At 42.3% G+C, this 19,488-nt stretch overlaps 1 protein-coding gene across 4 annotated transcripts in view; it reads right to left on the bottom strand.

The window, feature by feature from the left end:
* The window catches only part of ZEB1 (zinc finger E-box binding homeobox 1), a 213,933-nt gene that overhangs the window by 51,521 nt on the left and 142,924 nt on the right, over positions 1–19,488 (bottom strand). For all 4 annotated transcript variants that reach the window (XM_048837734.1, XM_048837735.1, XM_048837737.2 and 1 more), the window contains exon 2: positions 1,478–1,678. In XM_048837734.1, the coding sequence (XP_048693691.1) occupies positions 1,478–1,678 (201 nt within the window). The remainder of the gene's footprint in view (positions 1–1,477; positions 1,679–19,488) is intronic.

Below are 19,488 nucleotides of genomic sequence, written 5' to 3'. Positions count from 1 at the left end.
AAACTCATGCTGGCACGCATACCAGATTTATAGTACAATTTGGTTCAGCTGCTCAATTTTATCAGCTAGATTTGAAAGGCTGCATGGTATATTTAAATAAGAACAGTAAAAGCAGGTGAAATTACACTGTTAGAGCTCTGAGAAAGCACAGCATGTATGGGATTCTTCCCAAAAGTGAGGGAGCCACGAGGTCCTGTTCCCACCATGACCCAGCCCCTAACCCTCCTTTTCCCCTGGAGGACCCGCTCTGAGGCCAAGCTGGAGCTGGAGCAGGAAGTCCAGGCCTCTTCACCTGCCTGGGTTTAGGTGGCCTGAGAGCAGCCCCATGTCCATGTCACCGTCCCCCAGGACGCTCCACCTAGGGCAGGTGGAGGGTCCGCGGATCCTCACAGTTGCCCACGCAGCTCCTACCCTGACCTGGCTCCAGCTGCCAGCCTGGGGGTGGAGTTTTGGGGACCGAAGAGCCACAGCCGGGCCACGGGCTTTCGGGGCCCTCACCCTGGGCAGGTGGAGGGTCAGTGACTCCACAAAGCTGCCTGGGCTCCCCGAGTGGCTCTTACCCTTTGAACTCCCTAGTTCCAGCGCCCCTGCCCTGAGTGATTCATGAATGAGGGAACGTTAGGTGTTCCCCCACCTAACTTGTCTGCAGGGCCCGATCCAGTAAGCATGGAATACTTTCAACATCAGACTAGAAAGAGAGAGAACAAAAGCATGAAAATGACAATGTAGCCTGATGGTTAGAGCACTCACCTGACAGATGGGAGGTCCTGGATTGAGTCCCTCTGCTCCAATAACTTTTTAAAAATATATATCTCTATCTATCTATCTATATCCCTACAGGAACCGTTTCAACAGGAGCCACTGAGGGAGCTGCCCATCAGAATATCCTATAGCCCACTGCCTAGCACACTCACAGGAGGGGTGGCAGACCCCTGTTCAAATCTCTTCTCCCACTCAGGTGGAGGGGGCACTTGAACGGGGCATCTCCCACAACACGGGTGAGTACCCTCACCACTGGGTTAAAAGTTATTAGAGAGCTCCTCGCCTTCCACCCCAGCTTCTTGCTAACACAGCATAGCTACCTACCACCAAGAGAAGGTTTTCATCTGAGAATCCCAAGCAGACGGAGGCACCTGCCTGCAGCCTGGACTTAAGCATCTATCTCTGAGAAAGAGGCAGGGCTTAGTACCTCCCAATGGCTAGCTTAGGCAAGGAGCCTCCTAGTGTACTGGGTTTTGTGAATCCCATTCTAGAGATGCCTATCTCTCCCCATTCACAGGGAGTCTAAGCACCAAACTCAGGCTTTCTGAATCTCAATAATTTTCTTGGCATCACCATTCCTACGTTTCTTTGTATATCTAGCCCTGACTTTACAAATACACATTAATGATGAAGTGTATTCAAAAAAATTCCATTGAGTGAATGTTTCCAAGTATAATTTTTCTAATTAGAGCATCGTTACCCACACGGAACATACCTTCATCTTCCCAGCAACTGTTTGTACTTCCCGCTTTTTCACTGTTTTCTGGTAATACTGAATTGTCTGTTGGCAAGTCCTCTTCTGGCACACTAGCATCACAATCTGCTGCATCTGTTACACTTTCTTCTTCCACAATATGCAATTTGTCTTCATCATCTGAATCTGAATTTGTTTCTACCACATTATTGTAATTGGTAACTGCATGGAGACAAAAAGCAAAAAATAAATCAACAAAAACACTCTTAGTTCAGACTATAACTATGATTTCTTTAGAGGCATCACTACAGCACATCCAACATGTTTAGTGAGATATTTAGTGTGGGTGATAAGCAGTTACTGTATATTCTTCTTTTAGAAGCTAGTATACACGAGTGGTGCATACAAGCCTACACCACACTATACAAGCTCCCAACAGAATTAAGGTTTTAAAACAAAACAAACAAACAAACAAAACAAGCCTAGTGGCAGCTTTACAAAGGAAATGTTACACATCATCTTCCCCTATCATTTGGTACCTGGAAAGAGTAAGAGTTTATGTTTGTTCAAACTGGAGGACATATTATAACAGTCTTGTGGAGAAAAGGCTGTACAGTGAACATAAGAACAGCCATACTGGGTCAGACCAAAGGTCCATCTAGCCCATATCCTGTCTTCCAACAGTGGCCAATGCTGGTGCCCCAGAGGGAATGAACAGAACAGGTAATCATTAAGTGATCCATCCCGTCGCCCATTCCCAGCTTCTGACAAACAGAGGCTAGGGACACCATCCCTGTCTATCCTGGCTAATAGCCATTGATGCACCTATCCTCCATGAATTTATCTAGTTCTTTTTTGAACCCTGTTATAGTCTTGGCCTTCACAACATCCTCTGGCAAAGAGCTCCACAGGTTGACAGTGTGTTGTGTGAAAAAATACTTCCTTTTGTTTGTTTTAAATCTGCTGCCTATTAATTTCATTTGGCGACCCCTACTTCTTGTGTTATGAGAAGGAGTAAATAACACTTCCTTATTTACTTTCTCCACACCAGTCATGATTTTATAGACCTCTATCATATTCCCTTAGTCATCTCCTTTCCAAGTTGAAAAGTCCCAGTCTTATTAATCTGTCCTCATAGGACAGCCGTTCCATACCCCTAATCATTGTTGTTGCCCTTTTCTGAACTTTTTCCAATTCCAATGCATCTTTTTTGAGATGGGTTGACCACATCTGTATGCAGTATTCAAATGTGGGCATACCATGGATTTATATAGAGGCAATATGATATTTTCTATCTTATTATCTATCTCTTTCTTAACGATTCCCAACATTCTGTTTGCTTTTTGACTTCCGCTGCACATTGAGTGCATGTTTTCGGAGAATTATCCAAATGACTTCAAGATCTCTTTCTGGAGTTGTAACAGCTAATTTAGACCCCATCATTTTATATGTGTAGTTGGGATTATGTTTTCCAATGTGCATTACTTTGCATTTATCAACATTGAGGGCTCTATGTATTTCCATCACATGGAGGTAGATATCACTAAAATAGTCCTAAAGATGCAGAGGAGATGTTATAATTTTGAATTGTTATAATTATTCTATTCAAAAACATTATTTCTTTCTCTTACAACCTGTAGAAACAAATGTTACACATACTGAAATTTTAATATTTTTAAAGTATAAACTATTTACGCTTATATTTTTTGGTGTAAAGTTCTCTGCTACATACTCATGCTGCATATCAATAATCACTGGCAGATTTTCATGTATTGTTATGAAGTGTTTTGACATACCTTGAATGAGAAAGGGGATTTAAAAAAAGGCAAATATTTATCAATGAATAAGCCTACAAATGTTATTATACCGGCGATACTCCTCCAGAGGTTAAAAGAATCATATCTATGATGTAGTAATCTCACTACTTTAGGATACTTGCACACCTATGCTATTTGCACTGTTAACACTCCAGAAGGTAGATTAATTCTCTCATTTGAAATTTTGCCTACTAAAATAAATGGGAGGATAGATTCCTGCTCTTTTCAATTCCACTTTTTTAAAAAAGGTAAATATTCTAACCATTTAAAACAAGCATTTAAGCAAAGAAATAATTTCACTGCAAATCAGCAAACCACTAGCTCATTTCCTTCCATTTCAGAAGAAAAATGTCCCATGTAAAATATGCACCAGCATGACAAAACAACGTTTTTGACTTTAAAATGATCACCACATATTTCATATATGCACAATATTTTCAAAAAATGTAATGTGCAACCACTGCATCCGATGAAGTGAGCTGTAGCTCACAAAAGCTTATGCTCAAATAAATTGGTTAGTCTCTAAGGTGTCACAAGTACTCCTTTTCTTTTTGCGAATACAGACTAACACAGCTGTTACTCTGAAACCACTCCTTCATGGTTTTAGGTTTTCTATGACAATCCACAAATACACATTCTGGTGTATGTACAATGTGATAATGTTATCATATTAATACCTTGCTATTCTATTGTTACTAACAATTACATTTTATGCATATTAAGTTTTGAAAGATAGTACTAATAAAAGAAAAACAAAAGACTTACATTAAGTTGACTATAAAAACCAAACCAGAATTATTTAATTGCATCTTCCTGACATTTCTCTATACTGATTTCAGTATGTAAAGAGGGTAATGGCAGTAGGAAGGAATTACATCAGATACTCCTGTTACAATAATTTCATATACTCAGTGGAGCCAAGTTGGATCCTTTTACAGTAATGATATTATTTGGCACATTTACACAAAAACACCACACAACTCTTTAAAGGACTCTCACCTGCAAATCTTTTAACTAGCATTAATTTAACTGCTTAAATATACAGAAAAATATCCCACTCATTCTAATAGTTCATTAGATGACTCTTCATTTGTTAAGAGCTTGAAATTTTGTAATAAATTCAGCTTTATCTAAAAATTGGATTGTTCACATCTTCATATTTGGCCCATTTGATCTGTTGAACCTGAATTACTTCGTCTTCAGTTGATCAGTGAATCTAATTATGCAATGTACAGTTGCTGTAAGTGTTGAGAAACACCGGTGTGAAGGAAAGCAATAAGCCAGGGTTCAAATGCCTTCCCTGACCTGAACAGCAGTAATTTATGAATTTACATGCCTGAAAACATTGTCTAATTTACATCTACATATACAGACATCAAGTACAAGGAGGAGACAGAACAATTACTTTTTTTGTTTTTAGGTGGCAAATCTGAGGAACTGTCCCAGATTGAGGTGTCATTAGAGGTGGTTTTGGAACAAATTGACAAACTAAACAGTAATAATTCACCAGGAGCAGATGGTATTCACCCAAGAGTGCACTTAGGAAGGAAGAATTCCATGCACCACTGCAGGCTGGGGACCGACTGGCTAAGCAGCAGTTCTGCAGAAAAGGACCTGGGGATTACAGTGGACAAGAAGCTGGATATGAGTCAGCAGCGTGCCCTCGTTGCCAAGGCGGCCAATGGTATATTGGGCTGTATTAGTAGGAGCATTGCCAGCAGATCAAGGGAAGTGATTATTCCGCTCTCTTTGGCACTGGTGAGGCCATACCTGGAGTACTACATCCAGTTTTGGTCCCCCCACTACAGAAGGGATGTGGACAAATTGGAGAGAGTCCAACGGAGGGCAACAAAAATGATTACAGGGTTGGGGCACATGACTTATGAGGAGAGGCTGAGGGAACTGGGGTTATTTAGTCTGCAGAAGAGAAGAGTGAGGGGGATTTGATAGAAACCTTCAACTACCTGAAGGGGGGTTCCAAAAAGGATGGAGCTCAGCTGTTCTCAATGGTGGCAGATGACAGAACAAGGAGCAATGGTCTCAAGTTGCAGTGCGGGAGGTCTAGGTTGGATATTAGGAAACACTATTTCACTAGGAGGGTGGTGAAGCACTGGAATGGGTTACCTAGGCAGGTGGTGGAATCTCCATCCTTAGAGGTTTTTAAGGCTTGGCTTGACAAAGCCTTGGCTGGGATGATTTAGTTGGTGTTGGTCCTGCTTTGAGCAGGGGATTGGACTAGATGACCTACTGAGGTCTCTTCCAACCCTAATATTCTATGATTCTATGAAGAGTTCTGAAAGAACTCAAATGTGAAATTGCAGAACTACTAACTGTAGTCTGTAACCTGTCATTTAAATCAGCTTCTGTACCAAATGACTGGAAGATAGCTAATGTGATGCCAATTTTTAAAAAGGGCTCCAGAGGTAACCCGGGCAATTACAGACCAGTAAGCCTGACTCCAGTACCGGGCAAACTGGTTGAAACTATAGTAAAGAATGAAATTGTCAGACACATAGATGAACATAATTTGCTGGGGAAGAGTCAACATGGTTTTTAGAAAAGGAGTACTTGTGGCACCTTAGAGACTAACCAATTTATTTGAGCATGAGCTTTCATGAGCTACAGCTCACTTCATCGGATGCATACCGTGGAAACTGCAGCAGACTTTATATACACACAGAGATCATGAAACAATACCTCCTCCCTGCATCCGATGAAGTGAGCTGTAGCTCACGAAAGCTCATGCTCAAATAAATTGGTTAGTCTCTAAGGTGCCACAAGTACTCCTTTTCTTTTTGCGAATACAGACTAACACGGCTGTTACTCTGAAACATGGTTTTTGTAAAGTGAAATCATGCCTCACCAATCTACTAGAATTCTTTGAGGGGGTATGTGGACAGGGGGGATCCAGTGGATATAGTGTATTTAGATTTTCAGAAAGCTTTTGACCAGGTCCCTAACCAAAGGCTCTTAAGCAAAGTAAGCAGTCATGGGATAAGAGGGAAGGTTCTCCTGTAGATTGGTAACTGGTTAAAAGATAGGAAACAAAGGGTAGGTATAAATGATCAGTTTTCAGAATGGAGAGAAGTAAATAGTGGTGTCCCTCAGCGGTCTGTACTGGGCCCAGTCCTATTTAATATAGTCATAAATCATCTGAAAAAAGGGGTAAACAGTGAGGTAGCAAGATTTGCAGATGAAACAAAACTACTCCAGACAGTTAAGTCCCAGGCAGACTGCAAAGAGCTACAAAAGGATCTCTAAAAACTGGCTGACTGGGTAACAAAATGGCAGATGAAATTCAATGTTGATAAATGCAAAGTAATGCACATTGGAAAACATAATCCCAACTATACATATAAAATGATGGGATCTAAATGAGCTGTTACCACTCAAGAAAGATCTTGGAGACATTGTGGATAGTTCTCTGAAAACATCCACTCAATGTGCAGCGGAAGTCAAAAAAGCAAATGTTGGGAATCATTAAGAAAGGGATAGATAATAAGACAGAAAATATCGTATTGCCTCTATATAAATCCATGGTACGCCCACATTTTGAATACTGCACGCAGATGTGGTCACCCAATCTCAAAAAAGATATATTGGAATTGGAAAAGGTTCAGAAAAGGGCAACACAAATGATTAGGGGGTATGGAACGGCTGCCCTATAAGGAGAGATTAATAAGACTGGGACTTTTCAGCTTGGAAAAGAGACAACTCAGGGGGGATATGATTGAGGTCTACAGAATCATGGCTGGTGTGGAGAAAGTAAACAAGGAAGTGTTATTTACTCCTTCTCTTAACACAAGAACTAGGGGCCACCAAATGAAATTAATAGGCAGCAGGTTTAAAACAAACAAAAGAAAGTATTTTTTCACACAACACACAGTCAACTTGTGGAGCTTCTTGCCAGAGGATGTTGTGAAGGCCAAGATTATAATAGGGTTCAAAAAAGAACTAGATAAATTCATGGAGGATAAGTCCATATACAGCTATTAGCCAGGATGGGTAGGCATGGTGTCCCTAGCCTCTGTTTGCCAGAAGCTGGGAATGGGTGACAGGGGACAGCTCACTTACGATTATCTGTTCTGTTCAGTCCCTCTGGGACACATGGCACTGGCCACTGTCAGAAGACAGGATACTGGACTAGATGGACCTTTGGTCTGACCCAGTATGGCTGTTTTTATGTACTGTAGTCTGACCTCTATCTTTTTCTTGGTCATTTGTTCTACCCATGTTTTAGTCTTCTTTGCAAACATAGAACCAATAATGAGGTAAAAAAAGATACAAACATTTTACAAATATTTTTCTAATTTTACAAATTGAGACCCTGATCCTGCAATGAGGTCTTTACCCCCTTGGAGCTGAATTGAATTTAATGGTGTTCTGCACAGGTGCAGAGGTCTGGTCACATGGTGCCCAACTGAATTTAATCAAACTCCACACAGGTGTATTGGGGTTAGCCCTCATAGAGGTCACTGTGGGATCAGGAGCTAAAAATTCAATCATGATACATAAGAATATTTTTTCCAGAAAATAAAATAAAATAAAAACTCAGGTTGCTGGGGGGTTGTTTTGGTTTTGCTTAGTTATATAATCAGTATATTAACTAGAATATTTAGAAAAATCAGGGTTAAAGTGGTGTTCAAATATGAAAATGAAAAACAAATGTCTGTAATATACAAGCCAGCTGGAGACATGCACATGTAAGTTTGTGTGTCTAACCTGCACAATAAAAAACTGTAAAAGAAAATGGTCTTAAAATCTTCTCATCCCAACATTTGTGGAATGCTAAAATTAACAAAGATCCATTCTCAAAATCTAAACCAATGACTCTTTCAGGTAGATTTTCATTCCACAACTCTCAATGAACCAACATACTAAAATGTGTACGAAACTTTGCTCCAATATTTTAGTCTTCCTCTTGCTCTTCCCCATCCTGTGACCTTTGGAAGATTGCGGGCACAAGACAAAAGAATATGTTTGAAAAGTGCTCAGCACATTTTGCGTGATACAACAACTAACCAACAAATACATACCAAAAAGAACATTACCGTGACAAAATCAAGCCCTCAAAAATTAGGAAATGTGAGTATAAAGGTTGCCTGTGGAATCTTAATTTGGCCCCCTTGCGCACATGCATTATGATACAGTCTTTAGTTACATGATCACATACAACTTCTTTTTTCCACAGGAGCTCTGCCTCATCCAGGGCACAGGATGGATGGTGCTCAGGGAACAAATCAGGTTTGTGTAGTGAATTAAGTTGTCTGTAGCATCCCTGCCTCATTTGCTCAAGCTGGAATTGATAGCTGGATTGATAGCTATTCAATATTTCTTTTTATCCTCATCATTCAATCTGTGGTTTCAATGCCTTATTTAATACACATTATCCAAAACCTTGTCCTGAATTCAGAATTATATCTCCACATATGGTGCTCAACACCACAGCATCTGAGTGCTTCACAACCATCAATGAATTTGACTTCACAACATTCCTATGAAGTGAAGTGGTATATTATCTCCTTTTTACAGAAGGGGAAACTGAAGTGCAGAAAGAGTAAGGCCAAAACTGTCAAAAGTATCCACTAATTTTGAATTTCCAATCTGGGATGCCTTGGCCTTATTTTTTCCAGAGTACTTAGCATTTTATATGTTGAAAGCACAATTTTCATTCACTCTAGTTGCAGTAGTGCTCAGCACATCTTCAGATCAGTCCCCAGCGGTCTCAAGTTGGGCACCCCGACAATAAGGAATATACAGTGTCTAAGGCTGAGAAGTCTGATTTAAGCGACAGAGGAAGAGGCAGAATAGAATCTAGTTCTTCAGGGTGACATTCAACTGCCTTAATCCTGGGAGAATCCTCTCTTCCTGCAGTTCCCTGGCTCCTTTACTTCACACCTTCCAAGGTCTCCAGCAAATGAGTCAGGCGTCTTACTAACAACAATCACATTCACCTCCAACCCTGATTCATCCCATCCTGTGGAAAAACACAGTATGTGACCATGTAATAAAAGGCATTATCATTCTGCATACTCACAAGATGACCAAATTAAGATTGCCTGGGTAAACTTAATACTGGCATTTCCTAATTTTTGAGCACTGGACTTTGAAATTTTAACATTCTTTCAACATAATTTTTTTATAAAAAAATGTAATTTCCTAGATTTTTAGGAAACCAAACTCATAAAAACAAATTTCATCATATGGAACCAAACTGACCACCACATGGGTCACGAGCAGGGTCTTTAGATGTTCAGCACAGACATATACCACTTGAACTGGTGGTAGTATCAGAAGACACTGCAGGGGGAAGAGAGACACATTTTGCCCGTGGGTTTCACAGCTATTTGCAGACAGCAGAAGAATGTTGTGAACTCAGGAATCCATGCTATTCCAGGTTCTGGAAGGGAGCATTCATTAGTGTTTACAAACCTTTCCAACTCATTCTACCCCAGTCTGCTAGCATGTCTCCCACAGCCTGTCTCCTTGTGTTCCTTGCATTCCTGTATAGTGAGAGGCAAAAACACCCCAGTGGATCTCTTGCTCTTTCGCCAAAGATGAAAAAAGGAAGCAGCCCTTTGAACTCTGGGGGCAGATCCTGACTTGAGAATTTGGTCAGCTATGTTGCTGGGAACATGTGGCGAGGATTTTACCTTGAACCAAGTCTAGTTTGTTACATTTTAGTTACTGGAAAGCATTTTCTTTTTCTTTCTTTCTCTCATAACCATTTCTGACTTTAATGCCTTATACATGTACTCATTTAAAATCTCTCTCTTTGTAGTTAAACAAACTGTTTTATTCTTTAATTAAAACTAATCCAGTGTTGTGTTTAAACTGAATTGTTTGGTAACTCCAATTAAAGTAGAAAACTGTTGCATATTGAGCCTATACAGGGGCAATGGACCCCTATGATGGGGTGTCCACCTCACACTAGCCAGTAAGGGGTTAATAGAGCCTTAGGGAGGTTGCACGAAAAGCAGCCAATAGGAGAGGGGCTGTGAAGAGCAGCCAATCAGGGCCCAGCAGGTCCATAAAGAAAGACCCGCAGGGCAGAGTGGGGTGAATAGCTGCCTGGATCTCGAGGAGGGAGGACTATGTCTGGAGTAGGCTGCAACCCAGTAGCACCTTGGCCAGAACACTGCAGGTGGGAACCTGGGGAGAAGAGAAGGCACTCTGGATGGGCTGCTGAGACTGAGGAAGGTATTGTGGCTGCGGGGATGTGGCCCAGGGAAATGCAGTGATAGTAGAGGCAAAGGAACACAGTAAGCAACTGCGGTTCAGAGGGCTGTGACCCAAAATAGTGGGTGGGCCTGTGTCCTCCCCACTGTCACCAGGAAGTGGCAGAACAATTTACTGCAGGCGCCATTGGGAAAGTGGTAGGACAATTTACTGCAGTCATCACTGAGGAAGTGGCTGGACTACTGAGAAGTTAAACTTCCCCCAGAAGGGGGAGAACGCTTACAGTGACACAACGGGAGGACTGAGCCACAAAGACAACAACTGCTGTTCCTGACACTGTGAGAGGGGTTGCAGGCAGACTGCTGAGAAGGAGTGACGGGGTGCAGACCACAAACCGGGGCATCAACCTAATCCCCAGAACAACCAGGAGGAGGCACCAGTCTGGTGGTGAGTGACGCACTCTGTGACAACCTCTAATATCTGAAGTATCCAGGAGAGGAAAATCTGGGACTGAGTGTGTTGGGGTCACCCGGAAAAGAGAAACCAAGGCTGGTGGAAACCAGTGTCAACTGGAGGGTTGCTGGCAGGCTGCAGCTATACACAGACACTCAGGGTGTGACCTACATGCTGTTTGTGAGCAATCAAGGTTCCAGTAAGGCCACTGCATTGGCGAATGACCCACTGGCCAAGTGCTGTAGGGGAGACTCGTACTAAAGTCCAGTGGCATATAGGCTGGGTACCAGTGGTGAGCCTTGAGTTGCATGTAGCGTTCCCCTTTGGACTCAGAAGAGGAGCCCTCTCTTGGTGACTACGATGGAGCGGAACCCAATTCTGCCACCATGCAGTGCTGGAGTCTGAGGATGGGCGGAAGACCAGAGATGGTTGGGACACTGAGATCAGGGTTGGCTTGCTTCTAGAGAATGCTGGGGGGGGGGGGCGGTCTGGTGCTGGGAAGGAGCCCAACTCCCCTTGTTCTTTCCTGCTTCTGGACACAGGAACTGGAAGGTGTTCTGTGAGACTGGGAAAGAGAGTAGGTCCCTCACCACTTGGAAACCCCCTGTGATCAACACAAGTCACACTGCTGGTTCCACGGTGGCTTCCAGGTGTGGGCGGAGGGTCCTGCACCAGACTCAATACTCTAAGCAGAGTCGACAATGCTATCACGGGCCCAGGAGTGGAAGAGTGGCCCATGTCTCTCTGCTCTGCCTTTCCCCTGCTTCTCTTTCTTCTGCACCAGCAAGCACCCTTTGTCAGTGCGCTGCTTTTTGTGCTTCTTCCTCAGCCCCAGGGATGGTGAATGGTGCCGGGAAGAATTCATTGCTGGAGGAGCACTTCACACCGACACTGAAGTGCTCAACACCAAATTGGAGTGACTCAGCTCTGAGGGTGGCTTCCATAAGGATAGCTTTCAGCCTAATGTCTTTCTTTTTTAGTATGGGGTCTGAAGTCCTGACAGATCTGGCACTTGTCCTTCATGTGAGTTTCCCCCAAGCACTTCACGCAGCTGTAGTGTGGGTCACTCACGGGCATGGGTTTGCCAAAGGAAGCACAGGTTTGAAACCTGGGGACGAGAACATGCCTGGCCCCTGGGGTGAAGGAATCCATGAACGACAGGAACTATCTATTACATTATGTACAGTAATACTAATTACAAAAACTATATACACTAAAGTATGACAACTAAGAACAAAGAGTTAGAAGGGTGTGTGTGGGAGGGGCAAAGCATGCATGAACACCTGTGCATTGCTGAAGCCAGTTCCCTTGACTCACTGCCTCTCCTCCAGCCTGGAGTGGTACCTGGGCTCCCATGATTGTGGGGGATGGGATGAGACAGGACGGCTTAATGGGGAACCCCAGCTGCTGCTGTGGTAACCTGAGCACAGGAGCTGCAGTCACCCTGGCACCAGCTGCTGCAGCAATGTGGCTGCTCTGGTGCCTCCCAGTGCTACTGTGGCCACCTTCCTGCTGGGACTGGGGCTGCTGCTGCTGCCGCCACCAAGGGGAAGCCACATTTTGGGTTCCTGCTTCCCTTCATCATTCCCATAACTCCTTCTCTTCCCCATCCCATCCCCCTTCATCTCCCTCTTCCCACTGCCTCTGCCCCTTCCCTCCAGTCCTTTTTCTTTCTCCTTCCCTATCCCCCCTTCCCCACTGTCTCTTCCCCCCACCCACGTGCCTCACCCTTGGGCACTCACCATTGTACAGGAAATAGGCAGGCATTAGGACCCAGGAGGTGATGGCCTGTTGCTGAGGTAGCAATCCAGAGCAGCAGCTCCATCCTGCTCCCCAGCTCAGCCCAGCCCAGCCGCAGGCTATTGTGCTTGGCCTGCTGGAGGAGAGCTAGCTGTGCAGGGCAGCTCGGCGCTTGCAGAAATTGGGGGCGGAGGGAGTGGCACTCCGTTTTTTGGGAAGGCAATGCCCTCCTCCCCTCCAATCCCACCTAACTATGCCTATACCAAAAACAACTGGGAAGAAAACCTTGCTGAAGCAAGAAGGGTTGTACTAGTAACCGTCATGCCAGTAAGAAGGAACTGAGAGGGTGCGTGACTGGCGGCACCCCTTATACCGGTGCATGAGCGCGTGGCTCCAGATGGCGCTAAAGCTGGCTCGACAGATTCTGCTGAGGGAAAAATCTCTGGCAATGGTGCATGTGGCGAGCACATATCTAACGCGGAATGGATATGAACAAGCACTTGAAGAAGAAATAGTTTTCTCAGCCCCAGGGGAAATAGCTTTTTTTATAGAAGAAAAAGCTGCAATTAACATGAGTTATGTTTTAAACACTTGATATGTGAGTTTTTACCCTCCAGTAATCTCTTCTGTACCTCACTTTTTGAGGTTCTATCAATTTGCCTCACATCTGTTTTCCAGCCAGTCCCAGACTGATGATTTTTCCTGTCGTATTTTAGGTTTTCTTCACTTGCAATAGTAACCAGTGGCCACATGCTAATATACTTCTAAATCTTACTTCTCAGAGTTATTTTGTTGCTGTTTTTGTTAAGCATACAGGTTCATGTACATATTATTGTCAATATTCCCATATTTGCAGAGAAAAACAGTAAAAGCCAGTATGATACAGCTGAAACAAGAAGCAAGAGAGTTCTGCATGATTGTTCTGATTTTCTTCAGTTAACATCAGGTTACTATAATGTGGGCTGAATTAATGCATATTAATAATCAAATGCCACAGTCTTCATGGAATATAAATATTTTTTTACTTTATATGCTATACAATTCCAGCATACACTGAATTTTCAAGAATACATGAACTCATTTTTATTTAAGGTTGACCCTTAATTCATTAGGGTCTGTATAACGTTCTCAATAAATACATTACACTAAAAATAGTGTGTGGGGGGTAGCGGGGGAAAACACACCAGGACATGAGTATGAATCGGATACAAAATATCAGAGAATAAAAGATAATTGGAAGATTTTTACTGTGATGAATGGAATTCATTCTACACCACATATATCAAAACATTTGTTAATGACGATGGTGATGAAGAAATGTGTTCAGTTCAGTCCCATACCTTTGAATTCTCATTGTTTACACAGGAACAAAGTTACATATTTTAAGATTTTAATTTAAGAGAGCTTGTCTGTTCCATTTGACACTGAAATTCATATGTAAGATGAAAGAGTAGTGATAAGGCAGAATCTGAGAAAGAATCAACTTAGGTGTAACTTAACTAGAAAGGACCAGATTTTAGAAACAACATTTGTTCACATAAATGAGCTGACATGCATTTCAAGCAGCCTTGAATTTAATTCTGTTAGCCTTTTGTAAATGAAAATGAAGTATAGTGGGTACGTAACAGACATGTCTGATTTCAGGTTAATAATGACATGGATAGGAGAAGAAATTCTGTCAAACTCTTTCAAATAGAGATATTCTACTTGTCAGAAGGCTGCATATATGAAGAACTAGTTGAATGCTAGTGGGGCAGAGAGGTAGTGTTAGGCCAATAAAAAAAAATCTCTATTCGGTGGGGGAAGCAAATCATCTCATCTTGGTATCTCAGAGCTTACCAGGAAGAAATAATAAAGGCTGTGACTGTGTTACATTTCATGGAACCCTCCCCTCCATGGTTAGTATCCGCACTAAGGAAAGGGTAGCCAAAATAACGGAAGTTCCCATGACTAGTGGAACCCCTGGGTAGCATTCCCCCAGTGGAGTCATTCTTCTAGGACGAAGGGTGCATTTGGGAGTTTAAGCCAGCTTGGAGCAGCAGGGTTTTGGCATGGCTGGCCTTGCCCTTCTTTTGATCAAGGGGATTAATGTGATTCAAATGAGGGTCCTAAGACCCATTCTGCAGGAAATCAAATGCTATTCCATCCCAAGAAAATGTTGCGGGGAAATCTCCATGAACTTCTTCTCAGAGATATGCCTCTCTGTTAGCCTCCTCCATTGTATTTTACTGTGGGAGGGTGCAATCCTGTCCAAAATGGAGAAATATTCTCCACAGATTGCAATGGCTTCGATCAACTCATGAAGAGAGAGAGCATTCTGAAGGGGAAGAGAATAAGTTGTTTTCAAATACTTTGTGAGTTATTTTCAGTGCTTCACATAGAGGTAGAAATCTCAATAGTTCCTAAGATAAGTCAGAGAGATTGAAGACAGCAAACATACAATGCTACCTATACATGTTAAAGTAGTATATATGGTATTTCAGTTAACTTCATAATACGCTTATTTAAATGGTATATATTTAAGTATTTGCAACTGATTATAACAGAATTTATTTATTAAAAACAGTTACCTACGTACTGTACATTGGGTCAGTCTGACTGTGATTCACTTTCTCCTCGGAAAAGGAAATAAGTAGAACACAGCAATGCTAATAAAGGCAAAATGGTTAAGCTAGTTTTTCTCCACTGCTAAACCTTATTAATGGGACATTATTTCAGATACAAAATAATTGTGAGGAGTACAAACATGTTCTCTGTAAATGGGGAAAAGGTGACAGGAAAAGAATTTGCACTTGAAGTATGAGTAAGGCATTTAGCTTAAAATATTGTTAGACCAATTTGTAACATTAGTGACACTTCTAAAATATGGGACATGCATGAGAAATAAAAATGTATTTTTAAAACTTTTTTCTCAAAGTATTTAACTTTTTTCTGTTTCCCCCAAAACAGGTGGCCCATCTTCGTAGTTGCAAACCCATGTAAACAGGACCAAATAGTGGGGCAAGATGCCAGGAAGTAGAAGATGGCAGCTCCAAAGATGATGATCAGCACAGTCAGAGATAAATCTGTCATCTGCTGTCCCACCCTTTTCCAGGAGAGGAATCCAGACCTTGAAGAGGTCAGGGAGCTGCTAGAGAAAGGAGGATTGCTGCTGGAGAGCACCCCTATAGCTAGAACTCTCTGTTGGTTTATTGGGAAAGAGAGGGAGACAGAACTGGAAGCTGCTGAGTAGGGAAGCCACTAAGCAGGAGCCACTGAACAGGGGCTAAGTGAGAACAGAAAAGCCAAGGAGCCAGAAGAGAATGTGGGGAAAGGAAGCTGAATAAGGTCAGAAAGGGAAAGAGCTCAGCAGGGTAGCCTGAGAGAAAGATCTGGCTGCTGGGGGAGGGTGGAAGAGAGTTGGATCAATCTTAACCATGTTGTGGATGAAGGGAGCAAGATAGCACATTTGATAAATCACTCTAAGTAGTTATCACTGGGGATCTTCCAATCTTCCCCCCAAACGTATTAAATTTTTTTCATTTAGTATGAAATTTTGGCTGGTAAAAGCCCGTTGAAATAAAGTTATAGATTTGCTGGTAATTATTGGTTACAAACAAAAACTTTATACCACTGCTGGTATTTAATCCCAAACTGACAACTTTCCTTGGATAGCAGCTGTGTTGGTAAGAAGTATGGGTTATCAGAACTCAACTAATAACGGCTGAAAAGTATTCCCAGAAAGTGTCTTTATTTAATTATAGGTAGGATTGCCAACTTTCTAATTGCACAAAACCAAACAACCTTGCTCCACTCTGCACCCCGCCCATTCCCTGCAGCCCTGCCCTGCCCCTTCTCTGAGGTCCCACCTCTGCTCACTCCATCCCCCCTCTCTCCGTCGCTCGCTCTCCCCCACCCTCACTCACTATCACCAGACTGGGGCAAGAGGTTGGAGTATGGGAGGGGGCTCTGGGCTGGGAAAGGGGATTGGGGTGCAGGAGGGGTGAGGTCTCTGGCTGGAGGCTCTGCGTTGGGGCCGGGCTGAGGGTTTGGAGTACAGGAGGGAGAGCAGGCTCTGGAAGGGAATTAGGGTACTGGAGGGAGTGCGGGCTCTGGGAGGGAGTTAGGTTGTGGGAGGGGTTTCTGACCTGGGGCTGGGGATTGGGGTGCAGGAAGAATTTTGGAGTGTAGGGTCTGGGAGGGAGTTGGGTGCGGGAGGGAGTTCACTGCCCGGCTGGAGCCCGCATACAGCTTACCTCAGGCAGCGCCCAGAAGTGGCCGGCTTGTCTGGCTTCTAAGCGGAGGGTCCATTGGGCTCTGGGCTCTGCCTGCGCCCACCGGTGCCACCCACACAGCTCCCATTGGCTGTGGTTCCGGCCAATGGCAGCTGTACAGCCAGCGCTTGGGATAGGAGCAGCGCACGGAGCCCCCATGGCTGCCCCTGTGCCTAGGAACCAGACATGCCAGATGCTTCTGGGAGCTGCACGGAGCCAGGGAGCCTGCCAAAGCCCTGTTGAACCACTGACCGGACTTTTAGTAGTCCCGTCAGCAGTGCTGACTTGAGCCATCAGGGTCCCTTTTTGACCAGATGTTCAGGTAGAAAACTGGACACCTGGCAACCCTAATTATAAAGTATGTCAAAAAATCTAACATAGGAGTAGACATGTAAAATAATATTCATTAGTAAACATCTTTTTATAAGTCAAAATAAATGACACTTTAGTTATTTTTTTGGGGGGTGGGGGCGAGGGGGAAGAGCAAAAAATAGGAATAACCTTACAAGGTAATGCATAGCACTTCTTATTACAGGTTAAATATTTCATGACTTAGGAAACCCTAAGGTGCAAAAGCAAAGATCAACTTTGTTTTACCAGCTAATTTTAGACCAATTAGGTAACCATTGACCTGTAACAGGAAGCAACTAGTTTTGGCCACTGCAGGTAAGTAATCACTATACTCCGGAAACCAACAGCCATAAAAGGTACTGTAAGAATATATCATCTGGAACACTTGTGAAGCCTGTCGATTTACAAACTCTAGGCCACACAAGCATACAGTAAAAAAAGTTAATGAAACCCTTCCAAGGCTCTGCAGTATTGCACAGTGCTGAGAAACATATGTGAGCATTCTTAGTCTTGGCTTTAGTCCAGAACTCTTTCACTGACTTATTAAGTTGTAATATTAACATGCATATTATTTAAATACCACTTTAAAATTGTAAATGGAGCAATGTTTCTTTTAAAAGAAAACATTACAATTTAAAACTATCTGTAACTGTGGACTACTAAATAAAAAAGAATTGAAACTATAGTAAAAGCAGGGATGACTTTCAGTGAGAAGTGACATTTGAGCTCCAACATTTTCTCTCAGGCTGTTTGCCATCCCAAACAATGTAGGAAAACTCACCCCACTAGCTAGTCAATCAAATTCTAATGTGTCTGCTAAGCATCATCACTAGTGCAGCGAGAGGACAGTGGCATTTAGTCAGAAATAGCACAGATAGGCAAGTGAGGTCAAAAGTGCAATGAGAAGGCCTGGAAAAAATGAAGGGGATCCTGAACGAATAGAAAACAAGGACCAAGAGTATGTGTCAAGAACCCTTCTTAGGGTGCTCAGTTCTAGCACAGGGAACAGTAATCTATTTTTAAAATGGCATACACACACTTTTTATTTTATTACATTCCAATTAAGTTGAAAAACTAAATTTCCAAAGTGTTTCATAAGGCACCTAGAGAGGTTTTCAAAAATTCTGTAGATTGTAGAAGACCATATACTTCTCTGGGGTCCCCTTCTCCATACCACATTATATTTAGACCTTTTCATCCAGGAGGATTCCAGAACAGTTTAACTGACTATTTAAGGCTCTATCACACAGCACTACAATGTAACTCTCTCTAGAGTGGAATGTGGCATTCATTTTAGGCCAGGTAAACAATACCACAGTTTTGAGGCGGCAGAATGAAAAATAATATCTCTAAAACTACTGAGAGAATGTAACTGCCATAATATAAATATGACCAGGAAACAGGGGTTAGTATCAGTATTCTTATAAAAATACAATTTACCTTTTGAGAGCACAATATAAATGGGTTCAATTTTATACTGTATCTAATCTAAAAGGTAGCACCTACAGCAGCTCATTGCTCAGAATACTTTCCAGATCATTGGGTCAATAATAATTTTTGCACTATCTTGGACTTTCCATCTAAGTACTAAATCCTGTGTGACTAATGAGATTACAGTTGAAGGTGGTAGTATGATGGTTACTTATTCTATTACCTTAAAAAGACAATATAAAAAGACAAACTTTCAAAAAGAAACTAGCAAGAATTATAAATCTTTTTCCATAACTCACTTATGTCATTAGTAACATTACTACTAAACTATTATTTTAATATATCACTCATTAGTAACATACAGATATTAAAATATGGAACCAGATGAGTTTGTGAATAATATATCATCCTCCTTCACTTCTGGGGTAATAGTTCAAAAATGCATGAAGAGATTTTAAATAAGCTCAATCACTGGGAGCAAAAACACCTTGGTGAAGAAAAGTGCATCTATTTATCAGTTTTCTGTTGGCAGAGAGTCACAAGATACATATGGAATATGCACTAGAAGTTCTCCAGTGCCTCTCAAATCAATCTCCACCCAGAATCACTTCAATTGTCTTCCACACCAGAAGTTGTTCCAATAAAAGATATTACCTCATCACCTTGTCTCTTTCAATTATCTTAACATTTTATGCTACTGCCGATTATAATACCTAGAGACATACAGAGAACTGTTTATTTCCACTAAAGAAAGACAAGACTAAGCAGGGAGCTTTAATTACTGCTCACCTTTAGAAGGGGTACACAG

This window comes from Caretta caretta, chromosome 2 (assembly GCF_965140235.1).
Source record: "Caretta caretta isolate rCarCar2 chromosome 2, rCarCar1.hap1, whole genome shotgun sequence".
NCBI lineage: Eukaryota > Metazoa > Chordata > Testudines > Cheloniidae > Caretta > Caretta caretta.
Note: the sequence above shows the minus strand (reverse complement) of the source record. Positions and strands in the feature narration are given on the sequence as shown.